Source organism: Myotis myotis, unplaced genomic scaffold, assembly GCF_014108235.1.
Source record: "Myotis myotis isolate mMyoMyo1 unplaced genomic scaffold, mMyoMyo1.p scaffold_m19_p_3, whole genome shotgun sequence".
NCBI classification, from domain to species: Eukaryota; Metazoa; Chordata; class Mammalia; order Chiroptera; family Vespertilionidae; genus Myotis; species Myotis myotis.
The window spans coordinates 92,494,359-92,515,563 of NW_023416335.1; the positions used below are offsets into that span (position 1 = coordinate 92,494,359).

Consider the following 21,205-nt stretch of genomic DNA (forward strand, 5'->3'; position numbering starts at 1 on the left):
TTCAAATAAGGAAGCAATGATGATAAATAGTAAACATTCTTCAGAATTATTTTTACTCGTCCATATTGCCAGAGTTTTAGTGGCAACTGCTCAAAAATATCTTTTATAATCTATTCTTTTCTCCATCAATTCTGTATTTTTTTCAAGAATAAGCTCTCTATCCTACCCTTCATAAATCTAATACAATTTAGCCTCTTCACTTCTCCAATTATTCATTTAAACTTTATCTCAGTCAGCTGAACAAAATTCCTGATAGCTGAATATATACAGAAATGTTTTTAGAAGGTGAGAGAGGTGTGAGTAAATAAAACAAAGTTATGAATTCCAAGACATTATAGTTTTGTCCCTGACACCTTCATGAATATAATCTAATTGTGCTTTTTTTCTCTTTTTTTCTGGTTTAGCCAAGACTGACAAAATTGAGCCATCACATGAAAAGTTTGCTCAAGATGAAACCACTTTAATTGAAGGAGATAAAACTAGTTTTCCTGATGTTGTTTCAAGAAAGCAATCAAAAACCTTTGTCCATATCCAAACTCTCTCTCTTAATTACCATGCACAAAGAAGAGTGGCTAGTATTTCAACACCTGTCAAATCCTCTAAAGATGCTTATTGGAGCATTCCAGAGACTGCTACTGGTTCCATAGTTCTTCCAAGTTTTCATCCAGCTTCCAAGCTTGTGCTTGGGAAAGAAACAAATCAAATGGAAAAATCAGGAAAACCAAAGGAAGAGCCATCTAAAATAAAAAGAATTTCTGTTGATGACATGCTGAAAGATATTCTGATTCTCTCCTCAGAGTTCTCCAAACCTTTAAATGCCTCTTCTCCGATTACCAGTCCAAAACTCAAGGAAGTTCTCCCTGAGTATTGTAGGACCTATACTTTTAAGCACCCTCTAATAGATTTAAGTGCAACAATGCCACACCGTCTCCCAAGAGCGATGCCTGTTCATGCACAAAAACATTTACAACCGCCTGACCATTTACAACAAACTACGGCGGTGATAAATATTAATTCTTTTCTTGATACTGTTCTCATACCAGCACCAGTTTTACCAAGAAAACCTCACAGACAGTCTCAAATAGGTACGTTTATTCTGAACCTGGTCTGTAAAAATGGGGTCAGGTAGAGAAAAGGGAAGAGAAAGGCATACAAACAAATGGTGCCCCCACTTGAGTTTGCAGAGTGGAATGGTTGGATTGCTCTTTGCCTATACACTTAATGTATGGGCTAGAATGCAGTAACAAGCTTTGATCTTGCAGGTCTAATAAGACCAAATTGGGTATTCCACCCAAATGGTGGTGGTGGGAAACAGATAAGGCAGTTCAAAAGATCAAAAAATATAATATAAAGGAAGAGTGAGAATGAACAATCATTCAGAAGTTAATCTAGATGAACTCTAGAAGAATGTCAATGGTAATGGACACCTTTATGGGCAGATTACCATGGATAATTCCAATTCATTAAAAGATTAACAATTATAATGAAATCATAACAACATCAACATGAATTTTCACAAGTATTCAAAGTTGCTCTATTTTTTTCTTTTTTCTAGAAGCTCATGCAATAGAAAATGAAAATCTGGAAAATGTTCCAAAGCAAAGCATGCCAACCCCACCTGAAGGTAAATGCTAGGTTTATGTTATTCTTTTTAAAATTATATGTAAGATTATCTCTCTGTAAAAGTATTCATGACTTTGTGTGTTTGAGTATGTCTGTGTGATTCACACATATGTCTCACTTCATTTTCAGTTCCTTAAGCTGTTTACTCAGCAACTATTTTTTAAAATACTGACTATAAACCAAACTTTGTACTGATGTTGGGAACATAAAAACCTGCAGTATTCTTAATCTGGCTGGGGCGGATATACATGCAATAATGAGAGTTAGCTACTTGACATGTTCCAGTTACTGTTTTAACATCATTACAGACCTATAAAAATTTTTACAAATACAGTGTTTGTTAAACAATTACCAGGCACATAAAGAGAAAGACAAAATAAGTGAAAACTAGCAGAAACAGTAAGCAGTAGAAACATACCCACAGGAGTTCTAGGTATTAGAATGAACAGATACATATTTCAAAATAACCCCATGACTTCTGGTTCTGTCTAAGATTGAGTAGCTTGTATTGGACAAGTCCTTTCACCGAAGTTACATACGAAAACTGTCCAAAATATAGAACCCATCTTTTTAAGGTATTGGAGATTAATCATTACAGAGAAGACTGGAGTGGATATGATCCTTGAAATAAGGGAAGCCTATGAGTTAGTTCTACATTTACCTTGGCTTTTTGCCAGTTTGGAGACTAAAGCACAAGTAGATATTGGTAGTATTACTGGGTTGAGGAGATAGCAATCAGACATTGGGACTGCCAATATAGCTGGGACTTGAGGGGCAAAATATTAGAGGAGACAACTGAATCTGAATATCTGCATACAAATTCCTTTAAGGGTGTTGGCTGATTTCTAAGCTGTGCATGTGTAGGACAATACTCTAAGAAACACAGCTGAAAACATCAGCTTAAGTGCTAAAAACTGAACATAGATTTTCACAGTTGCACAGGAGACAATTCTTGAAGTTTAAGCTCTGCCAAAATGGACTTTTTTTAATACCCAGGGTTTTGTGTACTCACAACTGTAAATCGACTTTTGCCCTACCTCGTATGATTACCACAGTCAATTTAGTTAACATCCATCACTTCACATAGTTATAATTTTTTCTTGTGATGAAAACTTTTAAGATTTACTCTTAGCACATTTCAAATATAGCAATAATATGAATTTCTGAGCTCACTATTTCTTCTGTTATCACCATCTGTGACATAAATTAACTGCTGGATCTCTTCCATGTCAAAAATCTAAATAAGTCATGCTGCCATCTCTGATTTATTAAATTTATTCCGCTCTGGTGGTCCCCACTTTGAAAAGTTTTAGGTGAGTTTAAGGGCCCTCAGATTATTCAGAGATCTATCGGGGAATTTCTAACCACCTCTTCACCTAATCTCCCTCCTTTCCACTCAAAACCAAATGCTTTGGCTAGACCGTAAGGGTTAATGATCTGGAACCACAGAATTATGTCTTAGCTCAATCATCTTTACTTCTTAATCAATTTCCTTTACTAGGACAAGGAATCTCTATGTCATGCCATACATCATCCTTCTTTATTCTGTGGTTAGATTTCACACCTATTGACTTGTAGTAGGCACACAAGGCCTATTTTAGAAATTAAAAACTGAACATTGTTTTCTTTATTCTAGGATGCATTTTTACCTCTATTGAAGCAATAGCATAAAAATTACCGAGACTGTAAAATATGTTGCTGCAAGTAATACAGCAAGAATGTCTGGAAAAGTAAAAAGTATTTAATAAAATTTCAAAATATTTTCTTGCCACACTTGGGTGTATACTTGGACAGGCCATTTTTTTTTCTGTTTTAGATGTCTTTTATTTATGTTTTGACTATTAAATTTATTGGAGTGACATTGGTTAATAAGATTATACAAGTTTCTAGTGTACAATACTGTAAAACATCATCTGTATATTGCATTGTGTTCACATCACCCAAAGTTTAACTTCCTCCCATCACCATGTATTTGTCCTCCTTTACCCTCTTCAACCTCCCTCTATCCTCTTTCCCTCTAGTAACCACCATATACTGTTATCTGTATCAGTGAGTTTTTATTTGTTTATTTGTTACTTTATGGTTTATATCCCATATATGAGTAAAATCATATGGTTCTTGTCCTTTTCTATCTGATTTATTTTGCTTAGCATGATAGTCTCAGTTCCATCTATGTTGTCTCAAATGGCAGTATTTCATTTTAATGGTTGAGTAGTATTTTATTGTATATATGTACCACATCTTTATCTAATAATCCATCTAAGCACATTTAGGTTGTTCCCATGTCTTGGCTACCATGAATAATGCTGCAATGAATATTGGGGTACATGTATCTTCACAAAATGCTTTCAATTTGAGGGGGGATAAATATCCAAAAGGGGGGTTGTTGGGTCATGTGGTAGCTCTATTTATAATTTTTTTAAGAACCTCTATGCTGTTTTCCATAGTGGCTCTACCAAGTTACATTCTTACCAGCAGTGTATGAGGGTTCCTTCTTCTCCACATCCTCTCAACACTTGTTATTTCTAATCTTGTTGATAATAGCTATTATAACAGATGTGAGGTGGCATCTCATTGTGTTTTGAATTTTCCTTATAGCTAGTAAGTTAAGCATCTTTTCATATATCTGTTGGCCATTTGTTCAGTTCCTCTGCCCATTTTTAAAATTGAATCATTTTTTGCCGTTGAGTTGAATAAATTCTTTATATAATATATTTAAATATATTTTTATTTATCTCAGAGAAGAAGGGAAAGGGAGAGAGAGACAGAAATATCAATGATGAGAGAACTGAGCTGGCAACCCGGTCATGTGCCCTAACTGGGAATCTAACCGTGACCTTCTGGTTCATAGGTTGATGCTCAACCACTGAGCCATGCCAGCGGTGCTATATATTTTTTATATTAGCCCCTTATAGGAGATAATGTTGCAGGTATTCTTTCGCATTCCATTGGTTGTCTTTTTGTTTTGTTGATTGTGTCACTGTTTTCTGTTGTTGTTTGTGGGCTGTTGTTTTTTTTTCCTATGCAGAAGCCTTTTCATTTAACACAGTCCCATTCGTTTATTTTTGCTTTTACTTCCCTTGCTTTTGGGGTCAAATTCATAAAATACTCTTTGAGACTACGGTCCATAGTTTAGTACCTGTGTTTTCTATGTATATAATTGTTTCAGATCTTGTATTTAGGTCTTTGATCAATTTTGAGTTAATTTTTGTGTATGGGGTCAAATAGCAGTTTAGTTTCATTCTTTTGCATGTGACTTTGCAATTTTCTCAGCACCATTTATTGAATAAACTTGTTTCTCCATTGTATGTTTTTTTGCTTTTTTGTCAAAAATTAGTAGTCCAGCACTAGCTGGTTGGTTCAGTGGATAGAGAGTGTTGGCCTGCAGACTGAAGGGTCCCTGGTTCAAAACCAGTCAAGGGCACATGCCTGGGTTGCAGGCTCAGTCCCCAATAGGGGTATATGTCATCATTGATGTTTCTATCTCTCTCTTCCTCTCTAAAATCAATAAAAATATATATTTTTAAAAATTATTAGTCCTAATATTTCTGGGCTTTCAATTCTGTTCAATTGGTTCTGCCAATACTATGCAGTTTTGATTACTGTAAATTTGTAGTATAATTTAAATTTAGGGTTTTGATAATTCTAGCTTTCTTCTTTTTTCTCAAGATTGCTTTGACTATTAGGGGTCTTTTGTGGTTCCATTGAAATATGATGATTTTTTATTCTATTTCTTTGAGAAATGCCAATGGGGTTTTGATGGGGATTGCATTAAATCTGTATATTGCTTTGGGTAATATGGCCATTATAACTATGTTGATTCTTCCAATCCATGCACTTAAAAATATCTTCCCATTTCTTTTCATCTTCTTCATTTCCTTTCAGTAATGGCTTGTAATTTTCAATGTATAGATCCTTCACATCCTTTGTTAAGTTTATTGCTAAGTATTTTAATGTGTTTGTTGCAATTGCAAAAGAAATTGTGTTTTGTTTTGTTTTGTTTTCATTTCTTTTTTGGAAATTTTATTGTTACTACATAGGAACATAATGGATTTTTATACATTGATTTTGTATCCTACAACTTCAAAGTATTTGTTTATTGTTTCTAACAGCTTTTGGTGGAGTCTTTAGGGTTTTTTATATAAAGAATCATGTCATCTTCAAAAATTGACTAAATTTGGATGCCTTTTATTTTGTTTTCTTGCCTGATTGTTCTGGCTAGGACTTCTAGTACTATGTTGAAAAACAGTGATGAGAGTGGGTTCCTTAACTTAGAGGAAAAGCTTTCAGTTTTTCATCACTGAATATAATATTAGTTAAGGTTTATCAAATACTACAGGCCTAGTGCACAAAATCCGTGCACTTGTGGGGAGGAGGGTCCCTCAGCCTGGCCTGCGACCTCTCATAGTCTGGGAGTCCTCAGGAGATCCTGCATTGAGCGTCTATCCTCTGATGGTCAGTGCATGTCATAGCGACCAGTTATCCCACCATTCAGTCGATTTGCATATTAGCCTTTTATTATATATGATGGCTTATATTATGTTGAGGTATATTCCGTCTATGCCCACTCTATTGAGTATTTTAATCATAAATGGATATTGTATCTTGTCAAATGCTTTTTTTTTTTTTTACATCTACTGATGTGATCATATTATTTTTATCCTTTATTTTGGTAATGTGGTGTGTTACATTGATTGATTTGCATATGATGAACCATTCTCCTGTCCCTGGAATGAACCCCCCCTTGACCATGACATATTATCTTTTAAATGTATTGTTGTATTTTATTTTCTAATATTTTGCTTAGGATTATGGTATCTATATTAATCAAAGATATTGGTCTGTAATTTTCTTTTTTGTGTGTTGTTCTTGACAAGTTTTGGTATCAGGATGTTAGCCTCATAAAATAAGTTAGAAAGTACTGGTTCTTTTCAATTTTCTGCAAGAGTTTGAGAAGAATAGGTATCAAATCTTCTTTGAATGTTTGGTAGAATTCACTAGTGAAGCCATCTGGTCTGGGCTTTTACTTGTTGGGAGGTGTTCTTTTTTTTTTTTATTACTGTTTCAGTTTTCTTACTATTGATTGGTCTATTTTGTTTTTCCAGTTCTTCATGATTTAGTCTAGGAAAGTTATATATTTTAAAGAATTTGTCCATTTCTTTAAGGTTGTTGAATTTGATGGCATATAGACTTTCATAGTATTCTTATATAGTTCTTTGTATTTCTGTGGGGTCCATTTTAACTTTTCCTCTTTTATTTATGATTTTGTTTAACTATTTTCTCTTTTGTCCTTAGTGAGTCTAGCCAGAGGTTTGTCATTTTATTAAACTGTTCAAAGAACAAAATTTGTGTTCCACTAATTTTTCTGTTGTCTTTTTGTTCTCTATTTCTTTTCTAATTTTATTATTTCCTTTCCTCTACTGACTTTGGACTTTGGGTGATCTTCTTTTTCTAGTTCTTTAAGGTAAAATGTTAGGTTATTTACTTAAGATTATTTTATTTTATTTTTCCATCACTGTTTCCATCATCTTCTTCCTTCCCCCCACAATCACCACACTGTTGTCCATGTCTATGAGTTCTTTCTCTCTTTTTTCTTCTTTCTGCTCCATCTGTTCATCACCCCTCATCAATCTTCTCTATACCAGAACTGTGTTCCTATCTCTATCTAGGAGTCTTTTTCTTGTTAGTCCAGTTTGTTCATTAAAGTCCACATATGAGTACTTGTCTTTCTCTGATTGGCTTATATCACTTAGCATAATGTTCAAGTCCATCCATGCTGCTGCAAATGGTAAAATTTTCTTCCTTTTCATGGCCAAGTAGTATTCCATTGTGTAAATGTACCATAGCTGTTTTATCCACTCATCTACTGATGTGCACTTGGACTGCTTCCAAATCATGGCTAAATAATGCTGCAATGTACATCAGGGTACATATATTCATTCGATTAGTGTTTTGGGTTTCCTTGGATAAATTCCCAGAAGTAAAATCACTGGATCATAAAGCAGTTCCATTTTTAATTTTTTGAGGTAATTCTATACTGCCTTCCACAGGTTATTTATTTAATATTTGTCTTGTTTCTTGAGGTAGGCCTGTAATGATATAAATGTCCCCTTTATAACCACCTTTGCTGTATCCCCAAAATTTTGATATGACATATTATCATTCTCATTTGTCTTTATATATATTTTATCTCTTATTTTATTTCTTCTTTGACCCAGTCATTATTTAGTAACATGTTGTTTAATCTCCACATATTCCTGTATTTTTCCACTTTCTTTTTGCAGTTGATTTCCAGTTTCAAAGCATTGTGGTAAAAGTATATGCTTGGTATGAATTTGTTGAGGCTGGCTTTGTGTTCCAAGATATCGTCTATCCTTGAGAATGTTCCATGTACTAGGATACACTAGAAAAGAATTTATTTTCTCATGTCCTGGGAGGAAGAGCTCTGTAATATTGATTATGTCCATTAGGTCTAATGTGTTATTTAAGACTGATATTTCCTAATTGATTTTCTGTTTGGATGGTCTATGTACAGCTGTAAATGAGGTATTTAGGTCCCCTACAATAATTATATTTTTGTTAGCTTCTCCTTTTAGTTCTGTTACTAGTTGCTTTATATATTTCAGTGCTCCTAGGTTAGTTGCATATATATTGAAAAGTATTATTTCTTCTTTTTATTTTTTATTTAAATTCTTTATTGTTTAAAGTATTACATAAGTCTCCTTTTTCCCCCATTGACCTCTCCCCAGCCTCCTCCACCCCGCTAGCATATGCCCTCACCCCGCCCCCCCATTGTCTGTGTCCATTGGTTATGCTCATATGCATGCATTCAAGTCTTTTGTTTGATCTCTTATTACCTCATTCCCCCACCTTCCCTTCTATGTTGGACAGTCTGTTTGATGCTTCTATGACACTGGTTCTATTTTTGTTCATCAGTTTATGTTGTTCATTATATTCCACAAATGAATGAGATCATGTGATATTTATCTTTCTCTGACTGGCTTATTTCGCTTAGCATAATGCTCTCCAGTTCCATCCATGCTTTGCAAATGGTAAGAATTTCTTCTTTTTTTTTAAAAAAAATATTTTATTGATTTTTTACAGAGAGGAAGGGAGAGGAATAGAGAGTTAGAAACATTGATGAGAGAGAAACATTGATCAGCTGCCTCCTGCACACCCCCTACTGGGGATGCACCTGCAACCAAGGTACATGCCCTTGACCGGAATTGAACCCAGGACCCTTCAGTCCACAGGCCAATGCTCTATCCACTGAGCCAAACCGGTTAGGGCAGAATTTCTTCTTTTTTTTACAACAGTGTAGTATTCCATTCTGTAGATGCACCACAGTTTTCTAATCCACTCATTTGCTGATGGGCACTTAGGCTATTCCCAGATCTTAGCTATTGTAAATTGTTCTGCTATGAACATAGTGGTGAATATGTCCTTTCTGACTGGTGTTTCTGTCTTCTTGGAATATATTCCTAGAAGTGGAATTACTGGGTCAAATGGAAGTTCCATTTTTAATTTTTTGAGGAAACACCATAGTGTTTTCCACAGTGGCTGCACCAGTCTGCATTCCCACCAGTAGTGCAAGAGGGTACCTTTATCTCTGCATACTCGCCAGCACTTGTCTTTTGCTGATTTGTTGATGATAGTCATTCTAACAGATGTAAGATGATACCTCATTGTCATTTTGATTTGCATCTCTCCGATGCTTAGTGACTTTGAGCATGTTTTCATATGTCTCTTAGCCTTCTAAATGTCCTCTTTTGAAAAGTGTCCATTTAGGTACTTTGCCCATTTTTTTTATTGGATTGTTTATCTTCCTTTTATTAAGTTGTATGAGTTCCTTGCACATTTTGGAGTTTAAACCCTTATCGGAGATAACATTGTTTGGCAAATATGTTCTCCCATGAAGTGGACTTTCTTGTTGTTTTGTTGATGGTTTCTTTTGCTGTGCAGAAGCTTTTTTTTTATGTAGTCCCATTTGTTTATTTTCTCCTTAGTTTCCATTTCCCTAGGAGCTGTAGCGGTAAATATATTGCTACAACATATGTCTGATATTTTGCTGCCTATAGAGCCTTCTAAGGTTATTATGGTTTCCCGTCTTCTGTTTAAGTACTTTATCCATTTTGAGTTTATTTTTGTGCATGGTGTAAGTTTGTGGTCTAGTTTCATTTTTTTTGCATGTATCTGTACAACTTTTCTAACACCATTTATTGAAGAGACTGTCTTGGTTCTATTGTATGCTCTTTGTCAAATATTAATTGAGCATAATGGCTTGGGTCGATTTCTGGGTTCTTTGTTCTGTTACATTGGTCTATATGTCTGTTCTTGTGCCAGTACCAGGCAGTTTTGAGAATAGTGGCTTTGTAGTATAGCTTGATATCTGGTAGTGTGATCCCTCCAGCTTTGTTCTTCTTTCTCAAGTTTGCTGCAGCTATTCACAGTCTTTTTTTATTCCAGATGAATTTTTGGAGAGTTTGTTTTAGGTCTTTGAGGTATGCAATTGGTATTTTAATGGGGATTGCATTGAATCTATAGATTGCTTTGGGTAGTATGGACATTGTAATGATGTTGATTCTACCAGTCCATGTACACGGTATATTCTTCTATTTGTTTATGTCTTCCTCTATCTTTTCAGTGTCTGTAATTTTCTGAGTACAGGTCCTTTACCTCCTTGATTAAATTTATTTCTAGGTATCTTAATTTTTGGTTGCAATGGTAAATGAGATTTTTTTTTTTTTAGTTTCTCTTTCTGTGAGTTCATTATTGTTTATAAAAAAGCCATAGATTTCTGGGTATTAATTTTGTAATCTGCTATTTTGCCAAATTCATTTATTAATTCTAGTAGTTTTTTGATGGAGTCTTTAGGGTTTTCTATGTACAATATCATGTCATTTGTGAATAATGACAATTTTATTTCTTCTTTTCTGACTTGGATGCCTTTTATTTCTTCTTATCAGATCGCTGTGGCTAGCACTTCCAGTATTATGTTAAGCAGGAGTGGTGAAAATGGGCATCCCTGCCTTGTTCCTGTTCTTAGGGCAAATGGTTTTAGTTTTTGCCCATTGAGTATGATGTTGGCTGTAGGTTTGTCATATAAGGCTTTTACTATGTTGAGGTATGATCCCTCTATTCCCATTTTGCTGAGAGTTTTGATCAGCAAAAGGTGTTGAATTTTGTTAAATGCCTTTTCTGCATCAATTGATATGATTATGTGATTTTTGTCTCTCAATTTGTTTATGTGACGTATCATGTTTATTGATTTGTGGATTTTGTACCAGCCTTGCATCCCTGGAATAAATCCCCATTGGTCATGGTGTGTGATCTTTCTAATGTAATGCTGAATCCAATTTGCTAGAATTTTGTTGAGGATTTTGGCATCAATGTTCATTTGGGATATTGGCCTATAATTCTCTTTCTTTGTAGTATATTTATTTGGTTTTATGATTAGGGTAATGCTTGCTTCATAGAAGGAGCTTGGAAGTGTGCCTTTCTCTTGAATTTTTTTAGAATAGTCTGAGAAGGACAGGTTTTAGTTCTTCTTTGAATGTTTGGTAAAACTCCCCTGAAGCCGTCTGGTCCAGGCTTTTGTTTGCTAGAAGATTTTTGACAACTGCTTCAATTTCCTCCTTAGTTATTGGCCTGTTGAGATTTTTTGATTTTTCTTGATTGAGTTTTGGAAGGTTGTATTTTTAAAGGAATATGTCCATTTCTTCTAGGTTGTTTAGTTTGTTGGACTAGAGATGTTCATCTTATTTTTTTACAATCCTTTGTATTCTGTGTGGTCTGTTGTTATTTCGCCTCTTTCATTTTTGATTTTGTTTATTTGGGTTCTCTCTCTCTGCTTCTTTGTGAGCCTGGCTAGAGGTTCATCAATCTTGTATATCCTTTCAAAAAACCAGGTTTTGGTTTCATTGATCTTTTGTTTTTGGTGTGTGTGTGTGTGTGTGTGTGTGTGTGTGTGTGTGTGTGTATGTGTGTGTTTTGGTCTCTATTTCATTTATTTCTGCTCTGATCGTTATCATCTCATTCCTTTTGCTCACTCTGGGCTTTTCTTGTTGCTTTCTTTCTAATTCTTTAAGTTGTAGAATTAGATAATTTATTACCAGTTTTTCTTTTCTTTTCTTTTTTTAGGTAGGCCTGTAATGCTATGAACTTTGCTCTCAGGATTGCTTTCACTGTGTCCCATAGGTTTTGGATTGTTGTGTTTTCATTGTCATTAGTTTCCAGGATGTTTTTAATTCCTTATTTGACCTTTTTGGTAACCCAATCATTGTGTAATAGCATGCTATTCAGCCTCCAGTGTTTGAATTTTTGATTGTTTTTATTGTTGTTGATTTCTAATATTATGTCATTGTGATCTGAGAAGATGCTTGATATGATTTCAATCTTCTTGCATTTGGAGAGACTTTGCCTGTGACCCAGTATGTGGTCTATCTTTGAAAATGTTCCATGTTCACTTGAGAAGAATGTATATTCTGTAGCTTTGGTGTGAAATGTTTTGAAGATGTCCATTAAGTCCAACTGATCTAGTGAGTAATTTAAGATTTCTCTTTCTTTGCTGATTTTTGTCTAGAGGATTTATTAAAGGCCCCTTCTATGATTGTATTGCTGTCGATCTCTCCCTTGATATATTCCAGAAGTTGCTGGGGTTTTTTTTTTTATGTATTTGGGTGCTCCTGCATTGGGTGCATATATGTTTACCAGGGTTTTATCCTCTTGTTGTATCAATCCATTTAGTATTATGAAGTGGCCTTCCTTATATCTTGTTATGGCCTTCATTTTGAGGTCTGTTTTGTCAGATTAAGTATTGCTACCACAGGTGTTTTTTTTTTTTTTTCATTCCCATTTTCCTGGAAAATATTTTTCCATCCCTTCATTTTCAGTCTGTATGAGTCTCTTGTTCTGAGGTGGGTCTCTTTAGACAGCAAATATATGGGTTATGTTTTCTTATCCATTCAGCCACTCACTGTCTTTCAATCAGAGCATTTAATCCATTTACATTTAAGGTTATTATTGATAGGTACTTGTTTGCAGCTATTTTTATTTTTTGTGCCTGTGTTTCTTCTCCCGCTCCGACCCCTTTTTTTTCTTCTTTTGACAACAGTTGCTTTAGAATTTCTTGCCTTGCTGGCTTGGTAGTGATAAACTCCCTTAGCCTTTCTTAGACTGTGAAGCTCCTGATTTCCCCTTCAATTTTGAATGATAGCCTTTCTAGATAGAGTATTCTTGGGTTCAGTCCCTTGCTTTGCATCACTTTATATACTTCCTTCCATTCCATTATGGCCTAATGTGTTTCTGTTGAGAAATCATTTGATAGTCTAATGGGAGATCACTTGTAGGTAACTTTCTGTCTCTCTCTTGCAGCCTTTAAGATTCTCTCTTTGTCGTTAACGTTTGCCATGGTAATTATGATGTGTCTTAGTATGGGTCTTTTTGGATTATCTTGTTTGGGACTCTCTGTGTTTGTGTGAATTTTTTCTTCTCCAAGCCAGGGAAGTTTTCTGACATTATTTCTTTGAATAGATTTTCTAGCCCTTGCTCTTATTCTTGTCATTCTGGCACTCCTATAATACGTATGTTGCTTCATTTCATGTTGTCCCAAAACTCCCTCAGGCTCTCCTCCTGTCTTTTGATTTTTTTTTCTCCAATTACAGTTCAGATTGGGTGTGTTTTGCTTCCCAGTTTTCTAATTCACTAATTTGGTCCTCTACTTCCTTAGTCTACTTTTGAAAGCTTCCATAGTGTTTTTTACTGTACCTATATCACTCTTTATTTCCTCTTGATTCTTGCATAGGTTGCTGATTTTCTTTTCTGGCTGGTTTATGAATTGTATGACCCTTATGCTGAATTCTTTTTTCTGACATTTTTCATACCTCTGTTTCATTTAGTTCCTTTTCTGGCAATTGTTTTTCTTTTCTTTGGTGGTTATTCTCCTGTCTCCCCATTTTTTGCTCTCACCGAACGATCTAGGTGTAGAGTCACACAGGGCCTGTGGCTGCAGTGGTAGGCTTGGTGGTGGGTGGTGTGGTTGCACCTCAGGCAGTCGTGGTGCTGTTCCTTGCAGTTTTTCACGCTGTCACAGGCCACGGCTGCTCCTTGAGCAGGTGATGTGGAGGCTTGAGTCCTGGTATCTGTGGGTCTGCAGCCAAAGCAGCAGGTCCTTAGCCAGAGTGACTGTAGGGTCCTGGTGGTGTCTGAGAGCACTCTGGGTGGAGGTGAGGCTGTGCTCCCAGTCAAAACAGCTCTCCTCTTCAAGATGGTGTGGCCTCTGCAGGCAAGCTGGTCTCCTCAGGAGTGATTACAGTAATAGCAGATGCTGCCTGGCTAGGTGAGCCCGGTCCACCAGCCCCTGAAAGTCCTGTGGGATCTAACTGTCACACACACATACACACACACACACACACACACACACACCACATCCACACACTCCCCTTTCTCTCCCTTACTCCTCACACTCTCTTCCTCACTGCCATCCTTCTGGCCACCATCTTCCAATATCTGTTATTTCTTCTTGATGTATTGTCCCCTTTATCTTTACAAAATGTCCAATTTTGCCTCATATTCCCTTTTTATCTTGAAATGTATTTTGTCAGATATAAGTATGGCTACATCTGCTTTTCCCTGGAAGCCATTTTATTGGAGTATCATTTTCCATCCTTTCACTTTGTTCTATGTTTGTCTTCGTACCTGAGATGTGTCTCATGAAGGCAGCATATATAGCTGGGTTTTGGTTTTTATTCAGCCCACTACTCTGTGCCTTTTAATTGGTAAGTTCAGTTCATTGAGAGTGATTACTGATATATGAGGATTTTAATTTTTTTTTCTGGTATTGCTGTATCTCCATTGTTTCTTTTCCCTTGTGTTTCTTTTTTTTGGTTTCAGTTTGACAATCTTCTATGATGTTTTCCTCCATTTCATTTTTTGTTTCTAGGTGTTTCAGTTCTAGATTTTTTTGTGGTCGTCATTAAGTTTATGCAAAAGAAAGTTTCATGTATACAATAGTGCTCTTTCCTCTGAGTCCATCTTATCTCTATTCACCAGTATAAGTTCTTTCAAATTTCACTCTAAGTGATAACACATTTGTTTCATGTACTGTTTTGTTTATTTAGGTATTATTAAACCTAGAAAACGAGCTGAGTCAGAGGCAAAAGTTATTCGTGGTGAAGGTTTTAAGACTGTTGCAGCAACACAATATGAAACAATAGCAGCAATGACCAACCTGGCTATAGTAAACTGTCAAATATATGGAAGAAATGCACTTAACCTTAAGGTATGCTAGATCTTTTTAATGGCATGTTTTGTTGTATTATCAATTATTTTGATAATACAATTCCTAACTGAAGTTAGTTTGCATAGTATTAAAGGAATCTTTCTTATTGCAATAGAGACTTCCCCAGGAACACATTAAAATTGCATCTCTAAACCTATCTGTCCTAGTTTACCTTCATCCCAGTTTTTAAAATTGCTCATGCCCAAAGCAATTATAATGCTTTTTTTATTACTTAACATGATTAAAATAGTGGGATTCAGAATTATCATTAATTTATCAACAATTTTTGGCCTTTGTGCCAACTCTAATACTAGGCTAGCTTTTCACTGAATATAAGGCCAGTATAATGAATAACTGTAATAATAGTTACCATTTATTAAGCACCCACTATGTGCAAAGCAAATGTTAGCTTTCAAACTTATAACTCAGAAAAAAAACAACTACCTTATAATTTCGCAAAGTAGGTATTATAATCTTCATTTTACAGATGAGAGCACTGAAGTTCAATGAAAGTAACTTGCAGAAGATCACAAAGCAAGGAAGTGGCAGAGCTTGCGTTTGAACCTAAAACTCTTTGACTTCAAAATCTATGATCTTTTATATTAAAATATGTTTTGAAATAAGTTCATTAAAATTGAAAAAATAGGAAAAGTTGCAAGAAGAGTTTCTTTGGGAAATTAAGACATTAAAAAATGTTTATGTGCTTGGTTGGTGTGGCCCAACTAACTTCTTTTGCTGCCATCCCTTCACCTATGTATATTCTCTCCTTTCCTTGGGATCTGAGATGCTCTTCTATGTTGACACCCTCCTCATTATTTGGGTTCTGTCATCCTGTGCTGAAATTTAATGACGTGTAGAATTCCTCCCTGCCCTATTCAGATTATGATGAATTATGTTGGAGTAATCCTTTCCTGCCCACATAAATGTCTTTTGTTTGGGCTAATTTTAATATTTTCTCTTTGTCGTTGAATTTAAGCAGTTTTACTATGATGTTTCTAGGTGTAATTTGTTAAAATACTTATCTTCCTATAGTTCATAGCACTTTTTAAATATATGGATTCATATTGCTCATCATTTCTGGCAAAATTTTGTTAGTATCTCTTCAAACATTGCCCCTGCCCCACTCTTTATGTTCTCTTCTTATTGGAATTTAAACCCATGTATCTGAGGCCTTTTCATCCTGTCCATACTCCCTTTCCTGTATTTTCCTTTTACTCTCTGTGCTTTATTCTGAGTATTTGTTTTTATTACTTAAATTATAGTTCAATTTTATTCTCTTTTCAGTCAAGTCCTTGATTTTTGTTATTTAATCATCTAAATTTTTCATTTAAATATTTTGTCATTTAAATTTTTATTTTATTATCTAATTTCTTGAGCCTATTAATCAGTTATTTTTTAAAGATTTTTAAAATTGAGTTTTAGAAAGAGAGGAAGGGAGAGGGAGAGAGAGAGGAGAGAGAAAGAGAGAGAGAGAAACATCCATGGGAGAGCAAAACCTCAATGGGCTGCTCCCTGCATGCCCTCCACAGGGAATAGAGCCCATAACCCAACATGTGCCCCAACCAGGAATCACACCAGCAACCCTTCACAGGAGATGCCCAACCAACTGAGCCACACTGGCCAGGGCACAGCTATATTTTAATACATTGGTATATCCAATATGTGGATTCTCTGTGGGTCTGTTTGTATGATCTATCATTAATCTTGATTTTTGTCCAATTATTGTCTTTTTTCATGTCTTTTTATTCTTGACTAGAGGCCCAGTGCATGAAATTCATGCATGGGGAGAGGGGTGTCACTCAGCCCAGCCTGCGCCCTCTCACAATCTGGGACCCCCTAGGTAGGGTCTCTAGGCCTGGCCAGCGATAAGGGTCTATTGGGGCTTTCCTTCCCCTGGCTGCCAGAAGCTGGTCCCACCCCCGCCACTGCCACTGCTTGTCATCTGTGTGGCACTGCACCTTTCCCCGCCCCTACTGGTTGCCTCCCTTGGTGGGCGACAGGTGTGGGGTGCAATATCTTGGCTGGTCTCGGCCTCTCTCTGTGAGGCACCACCAGCGGGTAGCCTGGGCCTCCCTCTTTGGGGTGATCCATTGCAGAATCATCCCCCCTCCCCATTGATCACCCCGCAGAGGGTGGCCTGGGCCTCCCTCTGCGGGGTGATCATGGGGTGATGGCAGAGCCCCCTGACCAATCACATTGCACCTGCCTTGGCTGGCCTGGTGCCAGTGCATGTCATAGTGTGGTCGTCCAGAAGATCGTCCAGACAGTTGTTCTGTTGTTTGGTCATTCGGTCAATTTGCATATTACGCTTTTATTATTATAGATTGCTTGGTAAATATTGTTTAGAGGGAGGTTGAGGACCTAGATGATGTTCTCTTCTTCCAGATAATTTTTATTGTTGCTTCTGGCAGGCAGAGAAGTTAGGGAATATTCACTTTAATTTAGTCAGACGATAAACTGGTTTTATTCTGGGCTCTACACTTTGTAGAGGTTTTCTGTTAACCTCTTCTCTCAGGGCTGTAGCCTTTCAACCATCTTACACTGTCTGTGGCCCCTCTTCCTTGGTATGTCCTGAATTCCATGTTTTGTATCCCTAGTCCAATTAGACTGGCTATAATTCTATTCAGCTTCTTGATAACAGTTTTGGTTTAGGCAACTGACTTTTTGAGAAAAATAGTATTGAGTATTGTGTTTATCACTCTGAGATTTTCTTCTCTCTGGAGTTTTGGCTTATTAAGTTCTAGTTACCTTGGTAATTCCTTAAGTCTTTGTTGTGCTATATATATTTTTTTGTTTTTGTTTTAGTAGAAGAATTGATTTGAAAAAAGGTCAGTAGTAGAAGTGAAAAATCATTTTATCTAGTTTTGAAGTGAATTCCTTTAGTCAGAGTTGTCAAGCTTTTTCTGTAAAGGGCTAGGTAGGAAAATTGGAGGCTTTGAGGGTTACATGGTCTCTGTCACAACTACTCAACTGTGTTGTGTTGTAAAAACGTATTCATATACAATAGCTAAACTTGTGAGCATGCTGTCTTCCAGTAAAAATTTGTCAAGAAAAACATGGCCAACTATATTTTGCTACTCCCCTTTTAAATGGAAGAATACATCTTTTAAAAAGTTGATTGTATCTAGTCAAGAAAAAATTATTTCCACAGTTATTAATATTATTTTTTAAAATATTGGACTCCAGAGTAGGATCCTGAGCTCTGTACAGTGATAGAAAAGGATTAGAAGTCATAATTTTGGGGGCTTATTAAAGAAACAGATTTTATATAAACAAAAACTTATAACTTATACAAATCAAATGTACTGGTCAATATTATATAGACTAACTGCATAAATGCTTAAGTTACTAGAGCAATTCAAAAAAATTGAGAAAGCCTTCACATTATTATTTAGTTTTTTACATTCCTTCCATGACAACCACAGCATTGAAGTTCAAAAACAAATAAAGCTCTTTCAATCTCTCCATTTTTCACTTCTAGTCTTATTACCTTCCCTGTAACCCCTGATTTGGGCAAAAATGAATGGGATTTGAATCTGAAGATGCCCACTCAGTAGTCAGCATGACAGGATGAGGGTCCTGCCTCCTGGCTGAGCCAGTTCCGTCACAAGCCCCCACTCTATTAATAAATTACCATGATATGCACTACTTCTTTCACGTCCTTTATATTAAATTGCACACAAAAAATGAATGGATCTATCATTTAAACCTATAATCTTGACTATTACCAATAAAGCCAAACTTTAATCTTCAGAGGATTTGAAGTTGAAGGTTAAAGTGCTTTTTTTTGGACTTCTGTTCTCAGGACATAAACCCTGACTTTCACTTCAGCTTCCTCATTTTCAAACCACCATTTGAAGTCCCCCTAATGAACCAGGCTGCTTCTCACTCCATCTGTACATCTTCTTTCTTCTGGGAAGTTTGCCCTTGTAGAAAAAGTAAAATCTTGGTCATAAAAGTCAGTTCTAGAATAATAGCTCTTCAATAATTATTTCCATCTCCTTAGTCACCACTATATTTTACCATTTTTAAAGTGTACATTGAGAAAGCCTTTGCGTTATTATTTAGTTCTTTACATCCCTTCCACAATAACCACAGCAAACAGATTTTATGATGGAATAGTGAAAGAGAGATCTGGGGTAGGCACGCCTAATATTATATCCACAGTCCTAGACATTCACTCATTCAGCCAATATTTATTAAGAACCCACTATGTACCAGGGTAAACTATGTATCTCACTATGTATTAATGTGCAAAACAAACAAAAATGCCTATTACATGGAGCTTATACTTTAGTGGGGTGAAATTATACAGTACACATAGTTATACATAGCCTGTCCTGTGGTGAGAAGAGCTATGAAAAAATAAAGCAAGTGGGTGGTCAGGGAGAGGTTGCTATTTATGATGGGCTGGTCAGAAAAGGCCTCTTTGTTCAAATGACTTATGAGTATACAGCTGACTATAAGCAGGCTGCTGACGGAGGTGAGAAAATAATTATTGGGAATAGATAAGGGGCAAACTATCCATGCAGATGGAATATAAAGGCACTAGTTATGTGCACACATTAAGTTGAATGATTCGAAACTGTAACAGACACATTTCTGCTACATAATTTAGTGTACCACGATTTCTGCCAAGAAGAGAAAAATGTTTAATACCAGAAAGAAATAACACTTACTTTTATCAACTAACAAAATGTAGACATTTATAAATATTAATATTTTATTAAAATGTCAGTCTTGAAACCAGTACTGTCAATTCCAAGATTTTTCAGTCATAAACCTTTCATTCTTACATAGTATTTGCCATAGTCTAATGCATTGGCAACAATACCCCATTCACTGCAAGCTTAAGTTTGATCCTCATTAGAGTTCCTTGGTGCATTCAATTGGTCACTAGAGATTCTATGATCCTTAAGAAACAAATTTAATGCTTCAACTTTCCTGAAACATTAAATATACTGGGGGTGCCAGTCATGTTTTAGTCAGTTCAGGTTGTTATGCTAACATACCATAGATTGAGTGGCTTAAACAACATTTATTGATTACAGTTATCATGGTGAGAAAGTTTAATATTGAGGTCAGATGATTTTGTTCCTAGTGAGATCCCCCTTGTTCACACCTGTCTTCTTGCTGTATCATCAAATAGCAGGGAAGAGGGAGAGGTGGAGGTAGGAAAAGAGAGAGGGGCACTCTGGTCCTCTCCTTTTTTTTTTTTTTAATAAGGGCTCCACCCTTCATCAGGTCTCCACCATTAAGACCTCATCTAACTCTATTTCCCAAAGCCCTCACCTCTACAAAACATAACAATGGGAATTAGTGTTTCAACGTATGAATGTGGGGGGACAAAAACATTTAGTCCATAACAAGGGATAAGTTTTCCTTTCAGAAATTTGTATATTTAAGCAATAAATTTTATATAGGTGTCAGATTAATACAAAGAGAAATAGAAGTGTTGGTGGAAATGTGGGCTCTCAGTTCTTGACTTTATGCAAGAAAGATTTCACAGTATGAGTCCAGATGATTTTGAGAGTACATTTATTAAAACTGGAGATAGTGAAACAAAGGAAGGACTTAAGATAGAAGAGGCAAGATCATAGCCACAGAAGTGAGCCTAGGGGGAGCTGCCTTGGCTCTTTGGAAACATGAGGAAGAGTTGAGCCTAGGTGTAGCTGCCTTGGCCCTTTTGAAAGAAAACACAGAAGCAGAAGAAATGAGCCAGCTGGGCTATGTGGATTCAGGAAACAAGTTACAGAGGCAAAAGAAGGGCCATTGACAACAGGTTCAGGGGGTTAGCCCAGGATGAGCTGCCTCCCTGTTGCATTTCTCCTGGGAACCTTTAGAGCTTATAGGAGAAAAAAGGCAGAGATATAAGCCTGAGGAAAGAAGTGGGGAAAGGCCATGGGCATAATCCAGAGAGATAGAGAGGGAGAGAGAGAGAGAGAGAGAGAGAGAGAGAGAGAGAGAGAGAGAGAGAACTGGATCCTTTGCCTTAAGAGGTTTTATCTGTTTTCTAAAGACAAGAATTTTAGGGTAGGTCTCAAGGGAGAATCTTAATAGAATATTCATCAGCTTTCCAGGTGTGTCTTTAAAAGGTCATGGTCTCTACTGTTTGGTCGGCACTATGGTAGGGAGTCATTAGTCATTGATTAATGCTTAAGGGAGCGGTAGTACAAGGGAGAAGGAGGCAGGTGAGTCAGGGTGCAGTTTGAATTAGCTATCTGTCTCAGTTTCTCTATTCAATTTGCCAAGGAATTTTCCTGGCATCTTACTATCCTGCCTCAGAACTAGAGCCATGAAAAA

General features: G+C 36.2%; 1 protein-coding gene across 1 annotated transcript in view; it reads left to right on the forward strand.

Moving 5' to 3' along the window:
- The first annotated feature begins 272 nt into the window (after positions 1-272).
- The window catches only part of LRRC63 (leucine rich repeat containing 63), a 113,180-nt gene continuing 92,247 nt past the window's right edge, over positions 273-21,205 (forward strand). Inside the window, exons 1-4 of the mRNA XM_036298927.1 lie at positions 273-285; positions 405-1,085; positions 1,556-1,624; positions 14,742-14,902. Of these exons, the coding sequence (XP_036154820.1) occupies positions 273-285; positions 405-1,085; positions 1,556-1,624; positions 14,742-14,902 (924 nt within the window). The remainder of the gene's footprint in view (positions 286-404; positions 1,086-1,555; positions 1,625-14,741; positions 14,903-21,205) is intronic.